The sequence below is a fragment of the Natator depressus genome, chromosome 22 (assembly GCF_965152275.1).
Source record: "Natator depressus isolate rNatDep1 chromosome 22, rNatDep2.hap1, whole genome shotgun sequence".
NCBI lineage: Eukaryota > Metazoa > Chordata > Testudines > Cheloniidae > Natator > Natator depressus.
Window position 1 is genome coordinate 9,576,928 of NC_134255.1, and position 17,651 is coordinate 9,594,578.

General features: G+C 51.3%; 1 protein-coding gene across 4 annotated transcripts in view; it reads right to left on the reverse strand.

Annotated features, from left to right (window-relative positions):
* IGSF9B (immunoglobulin superfamily member 9B) overlaps positions 1–17,651 on the reverse strand; it is a 94,486-nt gene that overhangs the window by 39,878 nt on the left and 36,957 nt on the right. For all 4 annotated transcript variants that reach the window (XM_074936736.1, XM_074936735.1, XM_074936737.1 and 1 more), the window contains exons 4-8: positions 15,921–16,072; positions 12,338–12,455; positions 8,062–8,203; positions 7,564–7,709; positions 2,358–2,500 (exon numbers count right to left, since the gene is read on the reverse strand). In XM_074936736.1, coding sequence (XP_074792837.1) covers positions 2,358–2,500; positions 7,564–7,709; positions 8,062–8,203; positions 12,338–12,455; positions 15,921–16,072 — 701 coding nt within the window. The remainder of the gene's footprint in view (positions 1–2,357; positions 2,501–7,563; positions 7,710–8,061; positions 8,204–12,337; positions 12,456–15,920; positions 16,073–17,651) is intronic.

The following is a 17,651-nucleotide window of genomic DNA, read 5'->3' on the forward strand; positions in this document are numbered from 1 at the left end:
GCCAAAGTGGTCACTTTAACAGCAATGCTGGCATTAGGTTCGTGAGGTTTAGATACTGCACCAACAGGAGCCATATGAGAACCTAGGCCGAAGACTCCATGGTATGACAAGTTTAACTGGCACATGAAGTCCAGGGTTCCCCCTCCCCGCCCCCCTCCTGGTGGGAAAGGTGGATTTACAAAGAGCTGCCCCTGAGCCTGTCAATATTGGCAAAAGAAAGCAGGGGGTGGCTATAAACACCCACAGGGGGTGAGTGAGATGGAGGAAGATTACCCATCCCCGCATCCACAGGAGGGCATACTTTTTCAGTGGAAGGGGGGTTACTGCGAGAAAGAACCAAACCATGAAGTCAAATTCACATGCCTTCTAGAAAGCCAGACACAAGTTCCTTTCCCCTACTTCTTTCCTTCATTCTGCTTCTCTTTCTCCAGCTTGCTGGGGTTTCTTCAAGTAAAAAACACTTTGTAATTGTTAAAAAGAGTTTTCCTCTGCAGCCTTTGAGATAGACCACACCTCTTCCCTCCCCGTCTCAACTCAGCATTTCTTCCCTCTCTCTGGCCAAGTTTATTCCCACCCTCACTTCTCCCTTCTACTCTACACTACACCCAGTCTTCTAGGGATGGAGGCTCTAGGAAATATGGGCCCTGATCATCCTCCAGGTGAAGGAGGCCAAGGGGCAGAATGACTCTGTGGGCATCACCCTGTACGTGTCAGAGAGTTGAGTGCCATTTGTGCTGAGTGCCAGGGCTGAGTTCTCCTTCAGGTTCTCTGTTAAAAATATCATGTGTCTGCCTTTTGCAGTGCATAGCACTGAGATTTGTTCTGGGGCAGGATGCTGGCACCTTCTGTTTAACTGAGAAGGAAATACAACAGTGGGAGGAGGTTTGGACATCTACAAAGAAGTGGGCTCTGGGAGGTGCTAAATACCAGCAGCTCAGGGCTCAATCCTGAAAGGTGCTGAGCACTGTGGCCCCAATCCAGCAAAGCACTTAAGCACCTGCTTACCTTTAAACCCCATGGAGCAGCCCAGTGAAGCAGGTTCTTAAGAGCTTTTCTGGATTGAGCCCTTCATACCCAGCTTGATTTTTAAAATAACCACAAACAAGGGGAATAGGCAATCTGGGCATTTCCAACTCAACAGAAAGTTTTCCACCGCAGGAATCCATCACATTAAAGACTCACAAAGGGTCTCTCTACACTGCAAAAAAAAAAAAAAAATACCTGCAAAGGCAGCAAATCCCAGAGCCTGGGTTCGATGAGTTGGGCTCACCTACAGGGCTAAAAATAGCCGTGTAGATGCTCCCGCTCAGGCTGGAACTCAGGCTCCAAGACCCCACCCGCCTCCACACGTTACAGAGCCCGAGCTGCAGGCCAAGGGAAAATGTCAACACTGCTATTTTTAGCTCCATAGCACGAGCCCTGCAAACCTGAGCCAGCTGACCCAGGCCCCGAGACTCGCTGCCATGGGTTTTGGTTTGGGGGTTTTTTTGCAACACAGTCATACTCTAAGCACGTTTGTATGACGGTCCCTATCCCCGGGCCACGAAAGAACAGGTGGCTCCTCCCACGAGCAGACTTCCACTGCCACATGCTTTTGGCACCTTGGCCCCTGATCCCAACAACATCCCCACCTGACTGGCCCACTCTGAACCAGCTGCCACAACCTCTCCCACTGGGTCCCTGTGGTGCCCTGGCCTGACCAGCTCCCTGTCGGCCAACCAACCACCACACAGAGCTTGGAGAAGGGGAACAAGGTTGAAGGCCAGCCCAGGTTGTGTCTCCCTCAGTCCTCTAGTTCCCCTGGCGCTTTCCTCCTTCCGGTGCTCTCTTTGCATGGGGAGCCTGCTGCTGAGAGGGGTAGCTTGGTGCCGCCAGGGGCAGCCCTCAAAGTCCCCTACAGAGGCAGGTGGAAGAATCCGTCTCTGGTCTCCTGCCCCTGCAGCACAGCAGAGGCAACCGTGGCAGCAGCTTGGGGGAGGGGGAGGAGGAGGAGGAGGAAGGGAAAGGAGAGAGAGAGAGAGAATGGCTGACCCCATGTATACGTGAGGTGCGGGAGTAGTGAAGGGTACGAGGGACTATTTCATGGGCTGACAGGCTGTTATAATTTTGCCTGTCCTCAAGCGGACCGGTCAAGTTGGTAAGCAGAGACCGAACTGGGGACTTATCTCCCCTGCTATGATGGCTGAACCTTCCCGCACAGCTCCCAGCGTCATGCCTGCCTGCCCCATCGACTCCAGACCAATGGCGGCATGCAGCCGGACCCTTCCCCGTCGCGCCCTATGGCATCACCATTTGATGCGTCCCCCATTTCTCCTTCCACAATAGCCCCGTTTGTCTTCGCCCAGACACAACTTTACCTTTTCGACTCGCAGGGGGCGTCCGTCTTTGTTCCACTTGACGAAGGTGACGGGCGGTTCCGCCTCCACCGGACAGCGGATGTAGCCATGTATCCCAATGGGAACATACAGGATGGGTGGCATGTTCACCACACGGGCGGGATCTGGGTGGAGGAGTAGGAAGTTATTTTGAATAATCTTGCCCTTCGTTTCCCGCCTAACCGCTGCTCACGAGCCGCATGCAGCTCTTTTACAGTTCAAGTGAAGCTCGCAGAGCCCCCCATTCTCCGCCTACCAGACTGGGGGGTGGGAAGGAGCACAGGGCTTCTGCCCTCCAACAGGGTGGTGGGCCTAGGGGCTTCTGCCAGAGAGGACTAATGCCTGCTGGGGGGTGGGGCACACAATGTAAAGGTTCGGTCCACCCCAATGGCTTGAGTCACGCACCCCCCTTCTTACCCTTAGCAGCCCCTCCTTGCAGCTCCCTGGTGTTCACTCCCCATGGAGAGGCAGCAGCAAACAGCTGGGAGGGGCCGCTGCTTTAGCTCTGCAGGGAGACGGAGCAGCTCTCCCTGCAGCTCCCAGCTGTCGGCCACTGCTTCTCCCCATGGCCGCAGCTCCCAGCGGCTGACATGCAGGGAGGGGACCCAGCAGCACCATGTAACCAAGCAGGGCCAGCAAACCGCAGCAAAAATCTGTGGCGGCATTCCTTCCTTCCCCTGCACATCATCTCTGGCTTCTGCCCAGCAGAGAGGGAGGTGCACAGGGCGTACCTCCCGCAGGGCTGAAACCCCAAGCCTCAGCAGGCACACCCCAGTTCTCGAACTATTGAAGACTGTCGTACGCGGCTCAGAGGATCAGTCATTTTGGGCACCCCACTATATGCTCGTCACTGTACCTTGGTTTGGAAGGGTCAAGGTCATTGTTATGAGTTCCAAGCCTAAATGCTAACTCTGCAGCATCCATTACCCTCTGGCCCTGGAAGACCATTATCCTTATAGTCCCATTATCCTCTCCGAATCCATTAAAAATATTTAGAATTTCTATTAAGCTTTACCTACTCAAAGCATTTCACTTCGACCTCCCTACCCTAAGCTGTGGGCCCATGTACAATTATCGTTAAAAGAAAAAAATACACGTGCAACATAATTGCAAGTGTCCTCACGGCACCATTACAACACTCCCTCTCCTGCAAAACCTAAGCTCCTTCTCACTCAACCCCTCAGGCTCTGCAACTCAGTACACTGTTGGATCGAGGAAGCGGAGCAAGCCCTAGCGTCAAGGGTACTCCCCGGAGAACACAGGGAGGTAAACACACACAGAGCACAGTAGCAGCATGGGTAATCCAGCTAGAGGTGGCATGCAAAGGAAACACCACAAAACAAAGACAATCCTGGGTTATGCCCTGTTTTGCTTCTGCATGTCAAACCACAGCAACAATTAATTCAAAGCCAACAGCTAGCTAGTGACTCCAATATTTTAACAAAGGTGGTGAGGCAAGCTGGGAGCCACAGGTTGTCAAACCTCCGTTTCTGCCCACCATATTGAAGGGATAGGTATTTACACCATTCATTTCACAGATCCACAAAACCCATGCAACTTGGAAATAGCTTGTGAAGAAAATATACAAGGGTTGAAAGAGCGTGAACCACTGGGGAAGGAAGAGAAAAAAGGGCAACAGCCAGGAGGCCCCTATTTGAGGGGGTAAAGAGAGGGGTAAGATCGGAGAGCTCCTCAATTGAAAGCACCTGGAAGGAAAAGGTGTTCCCCTTGAAAAGGTGACATAGCCAAGGGCACACACACAGTTTCCCAACATCAAATTACAATCCCCAGGTGCTACTTAGCTACATGTAACTCCCACCCACAGTATCTGCATATGAAAAGAGGGAATATCATTTCCCCTCCCGCCCCACCTTCTCCTTTTGCTGGTCTAGCAACCCAATCACTTGCTTAATTTCCAGTTCCTCCCCTGCCCCTCAAACATTACATAGAGAGGAAAAAAGTCTTAGAGGGTGTCAGCAATTTCCCAAGACAAGCACAAAGTGGTGGGACGACCCTGCCATTGTCAGGGACTGGGGGAAGGCAGGAAAGCTTCATTCTAAGATTGATGGGAACATGAACAAGTCAATGGGAAAGAATTAATCCTTGCTAGTTGGGTTTTGGGGCGGGGTTTGTTAGTTTCCTTCCTTCCCCAGCTCCAGATTTGATGGCCTGCTAGAGGGGAAAAACAAAAACAAGGAAACTGCAGAGATATTAAAGGCTGGAAACTGAATTATTAAAATCCATACAAGAATCTTACATTATTGCTTTTTGGCTGTGTCCTGGGGCCATTCGGTACTGATATTTGCAGGAATCTGGGTGCACATATGTGAAGCAGGGGAATATGGGGCTGCTGAAGGTGTTTTTATTCCACAGGCTCACTATCTGACATTTTTAAATCCAATCACTCCTTCCAAACAGCTAATATCCAGCCAGGAGTTACCAAGGTCACGTGACTGTGGTCGCGGCCTCGTAACCCAGATTAGAAAGTAGTTTATCATATGCAACTTGCTTTATTCCCACCTAGTTTAACATCATGTCTTAGGAAATGTAATCAACAAGACTGGACAGCTCCAGGGATCAGTAATGGCCTACAGAGCCTTTCACTTCTAGGTCACTGGCTGAAATCCAGCCAGGCTCAGTAACAACCAAAAGCTGTTCCCATCGAACAGCTGCAACGGTGGCTTGTGTGAAACTAGTCGGTGGTTTCAGTCCAGAGTCTAACAGAGAAGTGACCACCAGGATAATTGCCCACCCACGCCTCTTGTTGAGGAATCTTAGCAGAGAGGCTAAGGACTTAATGGGCCCTGGAGACCAAATTCCCCACCTACTCTCCCCACCAATCTTAAAGTTGATCCTTCCAGATGAGAGATGAAGCGCCCTGACTGAACAGCATATGGGAAGTTTGTGCTGACACTGCCCCAGAACTGCTAGGTAAGGAGGGAGAAAGGGCTGCATTCTCCAAGGCCACCAATCTGGCACCTTTCACCAGTGCTAAATTTACTTCCAAAAAAATAGTTCTCTTTTAGTGGAAGAAAGTTGACCCGTGTGAAAATGAGGCACTCTAGCTCACAGAGCATTAGCAAAGATCCCAGAACAAGGATAAAAGCAGAGGTGTTTATTCCAACCAAGGAACTGGATTATTGTGAAAGGACGCCAAGCACGCCTTGTAGCTTTAAATGACAAGGTATAAGAAGCCCTCTCCGCATCTCCAGGACCCAGGTGAAAGAAAAAGGTGTGCAAACCCCACCTTTGTATGCCTGCTCTCCAGGGCGGCTTCTGATGGTTATGAGCCTTTCAGTGAGGTTTGGATCAGTGGCAGGACAGATTTGATGGTGTGAAGCAGTATACCTTCCCAAAAGCTGAGGTCCGCCCAGATGCCTCTGTAAGCAGTCCCTAAACTTGCATCCTTTTGAACAGGGCACTTCCTGGGGACAGTTCCCTGGCTCTGGACTTTGCTTCTCTGTGATTTCATACAAGAGAAGGAACTGGCTTCTTAGGTCTCCCAGCTCCTTAATGCATGTTTACTAATGATCAATCCATAGCCTGAGTCTATTGGCCTTCAAGAGAAAGCCTAAGGCCCATTGGTTTGTTCAAACTTTTGCCTCCCCTTATAAAATCAAATGCTATAGTCTTCTATAGAAACAGGCCAAATCAACTCAAAAGAACCTAGCTCTTCTACAGTACTTTTCATCAGTGCATCTGAAAACAGTTCACACAGGAGGTCAGTATCACTAGCCCCATTTTACTAACGGGGAAACTGAGGTACAGAGCGGTGAACTGACTTGCCCAAGATCACCGAGCATGCCAGGGCCAAACTGGGAATAGCACGCAGGTCTCCTGAGTACCAGGCCAGTGCTTCATCCACTAGGCCACACTGCCTCCACCACCACTCTTGTAAGCAACACTCATTTGGACCCTTACCACAGAAAGCTGTAGGAGGGGAGGCATGCTAAATGTGAAGACATTGGGAATAACATTCCTTTCAGAGTCCGTCTCTCTTCAATTTATTTAGATCAGTTACTGCTTTGTATTTAACGTTTTCAGGATGCCAACACACCCGGAAGACAAGGCAGCATTAACAGGTTTTTATAATTATGCATAAAAATATAAGCGCGCGCACACACAGAGTCACGGCCCTACTTCCCACACAGAACAAGACGGAATACAACTGATAATCAAGACACGCTATTATTAGCGTTCACAGCCATCAGCAGTCTAGTCCGATACTCTGGCTGGCATTTGAAAGGCTGGAGAGTTTGGAACCAATAGTAATCTTTGCACCTAGACACATTAAAAAGGGGCACAATCCCATCTATCAGTCTTAGGCATTTCAGTAAGGCCCAATCACCATCATATCTGACCCCAGTAAATTAGATCTACACAGCGTTGCCCAGGACAGACATTCGCAGTGGTTTTACACACTCTCTCCCCGCCCACAGATAGCAACATCCCAGACCACAGCTAGACTGTACAAGGTGCAATCATTTATGCCAGCACAGAGTGGGTGCAATCTCTAACTTCCTGATTGAATACTATTTTACCCGCACTTTGCAGTGCGGTAAGTGCCGGCACAAGAGGCAGGGCTGTGGTGAATCCGGGTCCGAGGACCCTGCATGGAAGGTTTGGGGTATTTTTTATGTGAGCGTATGCTAGCATTTCCTTACCTTTGGTTAGAGTGCGAAAACTTTGGAATAAAGACGGGTCAAATGTTATGCTTCAGGGCAGGCAGGGACAGGGTGTTTTGAAAATGTCTTCCACATTGTGAATGCCAACAGGTGATGGGCACCTAGGCAGGGAAAGAATCCTACCCAACCTGCATGGCATCAAGCTGTTAGCTGGGAGCAGGGTATTCATCTTCCTCTGAAATATCAGCTACTGACAGCATACTGTACTTGATGCATCAACTGTCTGATTCATTATGGCGAATGCCAGGTACCATTGCATTAAACAAAGTAATGAACCCACACACTACACCAGCCAGCCTAGTCTCATCAGACCCAATAATCTAGTGAGATTTTATTCCCCTCCACCTCACTCCATATGTTGCTGTCATGTCACAGTAACCCTAAAGGTTACACTGGGCCTCTAGGCAGGACTGGGACAATGACATGATCGAAGCCATCTTCTTCCCATGGCAGGTATGGTCCTTAGATACTGCAGGCCTCCCTGCCCCACCATCTCCACTCACACTGCACTGTCAGGTAGGCAGAGGCCGATGGTGAGCGGCCAAGGCTGTTGCTAGGAATGCAAGTGTATTTCCCAGCATCGTCTGGTTTGACACGGAAGATGATCAGCGTCCCGTCAATCAGGATCCGGACCCTCAGTTTCAGGTCACTGCAGGGGGTGAGAGAACAGAAGGGAAAAGACGGGTAAAAGGGCGGGGAGAGAACTGGAATGAGGAGTCAGCACAGAGTTTCCCCTTCCAGGGAAGGGAGCGGCTCTCCGAGCTGGCCGCAGGGAGCTGTCAGGGCAACCCCAAGGGCAGCAGAGCAATGCCTGGATGGGTGCACTGACCCAGGGTGGGGGCCAGAGGCGCAGTGCTGGGAGAGTATCCCGATTCCCTGTGGGACTGAGGGGATCTCTGGAACAGCAGACCCCTTCCTTTACTGAGAGAGAGAGAAAGAATGGCTCTGCGACGAGAGGTGCTCCTCCCAGCATGGACCATGGGGCTGAGAGCCGAGCTTACTTCTTGAAGTAGACGTTCTCCTCCTCCCAGTACCAGGTGTAGGTCATGTTCCCTGGATATGCCTCGGCCTGGCAGGTGAACAGGGCATCCTGGGAGATGTTGACGGTGATGTTCTCTGGAGGGGAAACGATGAAGGGGGGTCCTGAGGAAGAGCACGAGAAAACCAGTTACCTCAGCCGCCGAAAAGCTCCGGCCATGAACAGCCTCTCAGGGAAGAGGGAGCATCTCTTCCCCCTAGCACACAAGGTCCAGACACCTGTAAGCAACTCCATGTATTCAATTGGCCTGGCTCCCACAAGACTGGCCTTCAACCCAGAGCCTCTGCCAAAACACAACTAGCTTTTTGCACTGGGGCAATTCTGATAAGCCAAGGCCCTCTGGGAGAGAGGGATTAATGGGTGCCCAGCACTACCCTAGCAGAGGGCTCTGTCCCTTTAAGGCACACAGGGAGTGCTGTAAGAGGATCATGCAGGCGCAGCAAAAAGGGGAGTAGTGGGGACCAGAACAGGGTTAGACTCCAGAGCAGCATAAGCTCCGACCTTGGTCTAGATGGGAAGACAGAGCTTCCAGCTAGCTAGTCTCCAGTGTCCTCCCCTCAAACTCCCCCCGCAAAGGGCAGTTTTAATCAGTCCCACAGGGAGAGCTCAGTGCATGAAACAGACACTCAAATATTCAGTCTCTAAGATCCCCCTCGGCAGGGAAGAGGGGAAGGAATGGAAGAAAGGAGAGGGGATGAGGGGGGGCAGCAGGGAATACAGACTGCTTAACAAAGCACCCTCTGCCAATGTCATCCAGGCTGGCACCCATCCTGCTGCTGTCACCAGGCCAACCACACTAACACAACACGCACGGCACCCTTCGTTAACCTCTCCATTCACCGAGCTCACCCCGGAGCTGTCTCCTCTCCTTCACCCTCTTTCCAGGAAACAGCACAGTGGTTTTTAAACACCATCTGTGGTGAGAGACGGTTACTCAGTAGTGAGGTCCAGGAATCAGGGCTCCTGGGTTTTATTCGCAGCTATGGTAGCATGTGCTCTCTAGAGGTTAAAGCAAGGAAGACTGGCAGTCAAGTTTCCTAGGTTCATTTCCAGCTTTGCCACTGGCTTCCTAGTTGACCTTGGGCAAGTCACTTCATCTCAGATTCCTTCCTCCACCCCGTCTATGCTGGAAGGAAACAAAACAACCAGATACACAAACTTGTCCCTGTCTATGGCAGCTAACATTTCCTAACAGGAGGCATTTGCCCAGCGTAGACATGGCCCATGGGCAAAACAACAGGAGGGCAGAAGCAACCTGGCAGGAACGCCATGTGGACTAAGAAGAAAGAAGAAAAGGAGTACTTGTGGCACCTTAGAGACTAACCAATTTATTTGAGCATAAGCTTTCGTGAGCTACAGCTCACTTCATCGGATGCATCCGATGAAGTGAGCTGTAGCTCACGAAAGCTTATGCTCAAATAAATTGGTTAGTCTCTAAGGTGCCACAAGTACTCCTTTTCTTTTTGCGAATACAGACTAACACGGCTGCTACTCTGAAACCTAGGTGGATTAGTTAATGTCTGCAAAGTGCTTTGACATGGGAAAGAGCGTAAAAGTGCAGAGCACTATTAAGTGCTTCAATAGGTGTGAAATGCTAAGCTCCCTTATCTTGTGGCAGAAATTGACCAAGTAAAAGATTTATAGAAGGAGAGGAAGCAGGGCTGCAAGGAAGACGAGACCCAGCAGGTGTCATCTTTATTCTGTACAGCATTTTCTGGTGTTTTGCAAGTCTTCCCACACTTCTTAAAAAATCATCAGAGCCTCTCTGTTAATCGGAACAGCCGCTTAATCCAAGAGACAGGCCATTCACTGGGGTGCCCCAATTAAGCGGATTTTGCTTTAGTATACATGGGATGCAGAACCATTAGGTGCTGACACAGCAGGTGTATGCCCTGCATTCTCACACACGCGCACAGTCTGAAAGGGGCTCTGGGCTCCTCTGCGGTGACAGCCCGACCCTGTTTATTAATAAAAAGGGTTGTAGACCCATCAGAGAAGTGATGACTGTGGAGTCCCACAATGCCACATCCCCCACAGACAGGGATTCGCAGACTGAAACGGGGGGCTCGCAAACATTTTCATCCTGTGGATCACAGCTTAAGGGAGATTGTCTAGTGGATGTCTGAGCCATGCCTCTATGTGGGAGTGGCTCATCTCGCTCCCTGGCGATCACGTGGCATCCCTGTGGCAATTGCTTCTGGAAACCAAGTATTTACGTATCTTTAGCTTCTTCTAATGCAATTTTAACAGCTGCGAATGAGAAGCCAGCACCACGTGACCAGCTGGCTCATCACAGACCCCCAGCAAATGCTCCATAGACCACACTATCAGCAGAGCTAATCCAGACAGCAGCATGAATCCACTGTCACGCTTGGAAGCCTGACTGACCTAACATAAGGCTCTGCATGTTACACAAAGGTTTAAAGGGAAAGTGGGGGGCACTGCTTGCTCCCCCATAAACGATGGGGTTTTAGATGCTTTATGGTACAATTAGAGCTATTTCACATTCCCCATCAAAAAAAAAAACTCCCCCCTTTAAATAAAGCCAAATGACAGATGAAGAGCTGCAGGTGTGTCATGCAATGTCTGGACAAGTTGCCACCAAAATGAATACTTGTGGGAGAGTCCTGACTTGGACACCATCAAACCTGGTAGAGTCAGTTTTGGATCATGCTGACTACGCTTCTTCGGACATTTCTTTCCTCATCTCCTCCTCCTCCACATTACATTTCTCAGCCATAGGCCTGAAAGCAGTTTAGAAAATCAGGCAAGTATCGTTATCCCCATTTTCTAAGCAGGGAAACTGAGGCACAGGGAGGGGCTGTGACTTTCCCAAGATCACACAGGGTGTCAGTGAAAGAACCAGAAGCACAGTCTCCTGGTGCTCAGCCTGGCACCTTATGCACTTCAACACACCACCTCCCAAAAGGGTTTGGGGCAGATGCAGTATCGCGCTCTGCCACAGAACCGCCCTCTCTAAGCACAGTATAGTTCAGAGGACGTCTGCTGAGCAAAGGGAGGGAAGACACGGGTATATGCAACCTCAGACAATCAGCATGAGACATGTCCCTCGAGGCCCAGGACAGGTCCTGCTGCCGCTATTCTCCTGCGTATATTGTAGGATGGTGCGACAGCCCTCACGTCGCATTCCTTGCTTTGGTCAGTAGAGCTGGCAGCCTGTAATGTTATTTAAACATCTGGGGTTTGGGCTTAATTTCCTTGTTTATTTATTGATGGCATTTTTAATGGACAGTTGGGAGGAGGCCACGTCTCTCTTGCAAGAGGCTGCATGGGCCGGACAACGGGCCAAGTCAGTCCCTACACCAGAGCTGCATACTCCCCTCACAGCCCTTGAGTGGAAGATGCTACATACACTACTCCCTGAGTACACCAGGCTGGATGACACATGCCTTATTTTATACAGCAGAGAAGGGGCTATCATTTATCAGGTGTATGTACCGCACCTAGCGCAATGAGGCCCAAGCTGTCTGAGGAATACAAGTGCTTAATAATATAGTGGATTGCACAGGATGATGATAAATAATAATAATACCTAAGCTCTTATATAGCACTTTTCCCCAGTAGAGCTCAAAACATTTGGCATTTCCATGGAGTTTTAAGCTTCGGATCTCTAAGCGCTTTACAAACATTAAGCTTCGCAACCCCAGTGAGAGGTAAAAACTCCCCGTTTCATCGATAGCGAAGCTGAGAGAGAGCACGACTTGCACTTGTGAGTGAGTCAGCAACAGAACCTGGAATAAAACCCAGAAGTCCTGACTCCCAATCCCCTGCTCTAACCACTAGCTCATGCTGCTGTACATTGGATCACGTGGAATACCCCTAAAAGACTGATGCAAAGCCAAGAACAAAACCCTGCTTTCCTGCTGGCTGCTATATTCCTCTTCAGCCTCGAGGGGGGAAAAAAAAAAAAAAAAAGTCGCATGCTGCCACCAGAATCTCTCTCTGTATCAGCAGCAGGCAGCTGAATGCGATCATTTCCCCCCACCGCATATACGAGCAATGCTGATGGACGGGCTTTCCCTGGCAGCATATGACTGGCTGGTTTAAACTCCCATCATTCCTGTAGCCAGTCAGTAACCGACAAGGCTCTCCAGTGCCAATTCTAAGGGCTCTCCATTCTCTGCCCAGCTGTCTGGAGATGCCCTCATTGCAAAGCTAAGCATGGTTGTAGCACAGCGCTGGGAATCCCACAAGGAGCTTCCCATGAGAGGAATTACCTTGTACGAGCAGGCGAGTGGTGTGCACAGCCTCCCCTTGGATGCTGTAAGCCCGGCAGGTGTACGCGCCTCTGTCTTCCCGACTGATGGACACGACAGTCAGACTCCCATCGCTCACCTGGACCAAGAACAAGGGAGACGTCAGCACACATGAGCACTCATGCTAAAGCCCACTCACAGCATCCACCTCATCCCCCCATCCTAGAGCCTCACAACGGTGCGCTAATCCACATGGTCACCCACGCCCCTGCTCACAATCACTGTTGGCTGCTCAGAATTCTCTCTTTTGAATTTCCCTGCCTTCAGCAATGCACAGGTGAGGAGAGGTTGCGGGAGGCCAGGACTGAGTAAGGTCTGGGCTAAGGTCCATTGATAGATCAGTATGGAGGGACCAAAGGTATCCGCATGGCAGGCTCCCCTCTCCCTAGGCCATTAGAAGAGCTGATCTCACCATTGCCTTGCACATGTTCAGAGCAGGTTTTCTGACCCCATGGCACTGAGTCCTTCCCATCTGCCAAGCCAATGTCATGCTGTCGCAGCGATGAGTTAGAGGCCTGCCACTGAAGTGGTGCCCCTGGCTGAGGGACATCGTCAGCTCGAACGCTTCCGTCGGCCTTTCCATCCAGATACCCGGAAAGCACTTCACAAAGGGGGCCTACTCGTTACCCCCGTGGCACTGCTAGGGAAACTGAGGCCCAGTGACTTGCTCAAGGTCACACAGTGATGCAGACCGAACTGGGAACACGGCCTGACTCCCAGCCCCCTTCCCTAACCAGGGGGCCATACTGTCTCCCAGGAAGGCTGGCCTCTCACTCATTCCCAGAAGTGATCTCCTTAAGGCAAGGCTTGGGTGCATTGTCAGGGCGGAACTGAGGAAAAGCCTGCCTAGTCCTGCCCCCATGGATTAACAGGACATCTGTCTCCAGGGTCATCAACGTGGTACCTTTCACTAGTCCTTAAGGGGCCAAGCTCTCCACAGGTGTAACTCCACTGACTCCATTGCAGAGAATCTGGCCCAAGTCCATGCCTTTGGCTTACAGCAACTTGAGTCCCTGTGTAGAAGAGTCACAGACTCCTTCCCTGGCAGGGCTGAGACACGAGACCGAGACATCGTCATTTGCGGCTGCTGCTTGGCACTCACCACCACCTTCTCCCTGGTTTATACAGCAGCTTCTTTCCCTGCCTTTCCTCCTCCTCACCTCCATGTCAGCAGTGGGGGCTGCTCAACCCCTGCAGATCTACGTCCATTACCACTGGCAGGTGAGAGATTGCCTAGCGAGGAACTGCCTGCACTCAGCAGGGGAGGAGATGTGTAATGGTCATCCCCTACCATCCCCATTTCAGCTTCCCCCCTCCCTTCTTCCTCTAGGCAGGCACATTAGCAGAAACCTGTCCCACAGGGGCTGTGGTGCAATTGACAGTGTTGTACAGAGCCATTATCAAACCTGCTCAATTTCCCCATCGTCTGCTTAGCATGGCTGGGCTCCTGCCTCTGATGGCAACAAGGGCTGGAGAGGTGGGGGAAGGGCACAGCTCCTCACTCCAGGTACTGGGCAAGCAGCAGAGGAAGGATATAGCTTCTGCTATGCAGAAGGATGGGAGGGAAGCAACCCCAAGAGATCACACCCCCTGCCGCACAGCAAGAGCCTCACCCCACTGCCATCTGCCCCCCCCACCAACACTCACTCTGCCTCATCCTTCTATTTCAATTAGTAACAAATTATTCCTAATGACTCTCATTAGTGCCTGCGCTGATTCCAATGCTTGATTTGCCAATTACAGCTGTATGGAATCCCTGGCTGAGCTGAGGATCAGAGGCTTCCAAGGACACCCGGAGGATCTCTTAGGGGCTGGGACTGACACTGTTGACCCTAGTTGACCTTGTTCAGTCAGGGGAACCCCAGTGCAGCAATCCTCAAGTGAATGCACCCGCCGGCACGCCCCTCCCCACAACACCCCCCCCCCACACACACACCCATCCCTCCCTAATGGAACCATTTCCAGCACTGGCAATGAGAGTAAGAAAACTCATGCAGAATCCACAGACTATATGAGCCAGATCTGCTCCCTCTGAACCCAATGGGCTTGGCCCGTGCCTCTCTCCGTGACCGTAACACAGCAACAGTGTCCAGGGCTGGGACAGGCCGAGCAGCGCCTCACAGCCTGGGTTTCAAGCAGGGGCTGTGGTGTCCACAGCTGCAGTTCAGGACAGCCCATCCCTTCCCTTGGGGCAGGTTCGGATGGGACCTGCAGCTCCTGCCAGCAAGGCCTTTGCATCCCTAAATGTAGGTAGGGACCACTCCAAGCCCAGGAAGGGCAAGTCACCAAGCAGGACCAATGGGTACAGAGAGGGGACGGGATGAAGCAACGTAGTCAAGGCCATGGGGCAGGAATAGTGCCCCCAGCATGGGGTGGATGAGCAGGGGGAGGCAAGCTGAGGACTCATCGACTGTTACTCTACGTTTCCAAACACTCTGGATTTCAAACCCACATTTTACAGAGAACTGGAAGACAAAAAGGGGAGGGGAGGAGACTGAGGAAACTGAACAGATGGAAGTGAGGAGATGCACAAATAGATGGCTAGATCAAGCATTTGCCTGGTCCCAGCCAGCTTCTCCAGTCCAGATAAAGTAAGGGCGAAGGGCTTGGCTCCCCTCCCTCCCATACCAGGCTGTAATTCCAGGGAGTTACTCCTGATTCACACCAGAGGAAAGCAAGTGAAGAATCAGGAGTTTCTAGCTACTGAGGGCTTCCAAAGCCGCTTCTCAGAACCTCCCGTGATCCCATCCTGGGGGAAGGAAACCCGAGCAGCTCCCACAGGCTGCATTCAGGAAGGCACCTCATCAGCAGAGAAAACCACCTTCTCCGAGAGGCACAGGAAGCTCTCTGGGGGCCTGGCACCTTCGCATGGGTTAAGTGCAGCCGGAAGGAAGATGGAATAGAACAGAGATGGGGGAGGGGGGAAGGAAAAGAAGATCGGAAAAGCAGTTGCCAGTACAGCAACCAGGCCTAGTGGGCTCCGGGCACAACCGCTGCTCCCCAACCTTCATGGTTGTGGCAGGCCGGAGGGCGGAAGGTCACAGCAAGGGGGCAATCTTGCTTGTTGATGCTCCCTGCAGTTCAGAAACAGGAGAAACTGAACCTCTAAAGGCAGCCAGGAAACAGGCTGAGGAGGGAGGGGGAGTGCTGAGGCAGCAGGAATAGCTCCAGAGAGACCAGCTGCTTCAACGACATCCATACCCTTCCTTAAGGAACCTGGATTGTGCCACCTTCTGTGGTCTTCTGTACACCTGGAGCCCAATCCGACCTTGAGAGCACCTCTCCTGAGAGCAGGGGCAGCTGCTCCCTCGACCCCAGGGGCTATTGTTTGATACTAGCCAGAAATCTGATTTTATATATATATATATATATATATATATATATATATATATATATATATATATATATATATATATATATATATATATGAAGGAGCTTCCTCTGCATCGAGGCTGAGACCCTGCAACTCACTGCAGTGGTGACACGCCAGGCTTGCCCGCCAGAGGGGTCAGGGTTAAGCATTTACAGCAGGCTAAGCACTTACCTGGTATTTCCCACTGGCACCTAAGAGGTCCCCTTCTCTCAGCCAGGTGACAATTGGTTTGGGGTTCCCGAAAGCCATGCAGGTCAGGGTGATACTGCTGCCCTCCTTTGCTTCTACATACTGGGGGGGCGTTTCCGTGAAGGTGGGGGGAGCTGCAGGGGAGACACGGAGAGTCAATGCTGCATTCAGCAGAAAAAAACACCATCAATTCATCCTGGCTGCGTGATACACGCAGGGCTGCAGGGGACATTCTACCTGCATGCACCCTTCCTGCAGCGGCCAACAGCCATGTACCTACCGAACACTTGGAACGAGTCATTCGACTGAAGCGGAAGAGAACAGTCAGCGATACAGTTGCGTGCGCTGTCTTTAGTCATTTACCCCAGGTGAAGTAAATTCAGAACAAAAGCCAAAAGCCAACCGTGAGTCGCCTGACCTCATTAAACAACAGCCACCCTTAGCAGGTCCCTAGCTCCCTCCATCAGAGGAGATCAGCACAAGTCGCAAACAGCAAGGCCAACACTTAATTTTAAAAATGGCCACCGATTTCAGGGGCCTCTGTTTTTAGTTAGGGCTGGTGTTCGAAGGTGCTGAGGACCTGCAGCTCCCTCCTGCTGGATGGACGGGGGGGGGGGAAAAAAACAACCCTTCTGGGCATCACCCCAGGGGTGGGACACTGAACACCCAGAAACTGAGGCCACTCTTGAAAGTGCTGGCCCAACCGATTAACCCTCACAACCCCTCCTGTGAAGTAGACAACTGAGGCATAGCGAGGTAACGCGACCGGCTCCAGGTCCCACAGCCGTGGCTATTGCCAGAGCCCCAGCTCCCTCCTCCCACTCCAGGCACTTCCTCATTTACAGTTCCAAGTTCCTTTCCCCCCCAATTATGCTTTAACTTGTTATTGTCACAACACATGAAAACACTGCACTGCAGAGAGAGAGTGTCTCCTTCCGATTCAAGAGGCTGGCAGAATTACAGCACACCCCTAATTATCAGGCACAGTTAAATCCCACTTTCTAGGGAGACATGTTGGCAATTTAATCTATGCTGAAAAGAAGTATATGTGGTTTCCCCCAAAATGATTATTTTTTCCTAAGAAAACTAAGCGAGCTAATGAGCTCCAGAAGAGCTAAAGCCCTCCCTCTAAAAGCAATTCTGTTTATACTGTACGGCTGGGCCTAGAGGATTAAGATGATTATTTCGGTTATTAAACCCTGCATGCTCAGCACTGTATAAAATACAGAGTAACACACGTTCTGTGGGACAGGGCGCATGCAGCCAACACAAGGGTATGAGGCACTCAGACGGGCTATCTTTGAGGAAAGCTTGCGGGAATAATGGCCAAAGGATCTCTTGGAAACAGACAGCAAGGGAGAGGAATGAGTCCCCTTCCAGGGCTCACCACACTTCACCCCTGAATGGGGAGGGAGAAGGTGCCATGGGAACTAGCCATACCAGGGGAAAAAGAGAATTAGCCCGTGCCATGAGAAAGGGGCAGGTATTCCTGGCAGCCAGCCTCCACTCCATGCCGGGCCACCATCGGCACCTGTCACAAGGAAGAGGAAGCAGCTGCTGCGCTGGCCCTGTGGCAGGTGCTGTGGGAAGGTACCGTCTATGCAGCTTCCAAGAGCTACTCGCAGCTGAGGCGAAGTACGGGCCCCACTCAGGTGCATCCCCCACCTGTCCCAGCACACATGGGTACACACAAAAGCCTTCAGGGAAGCACAT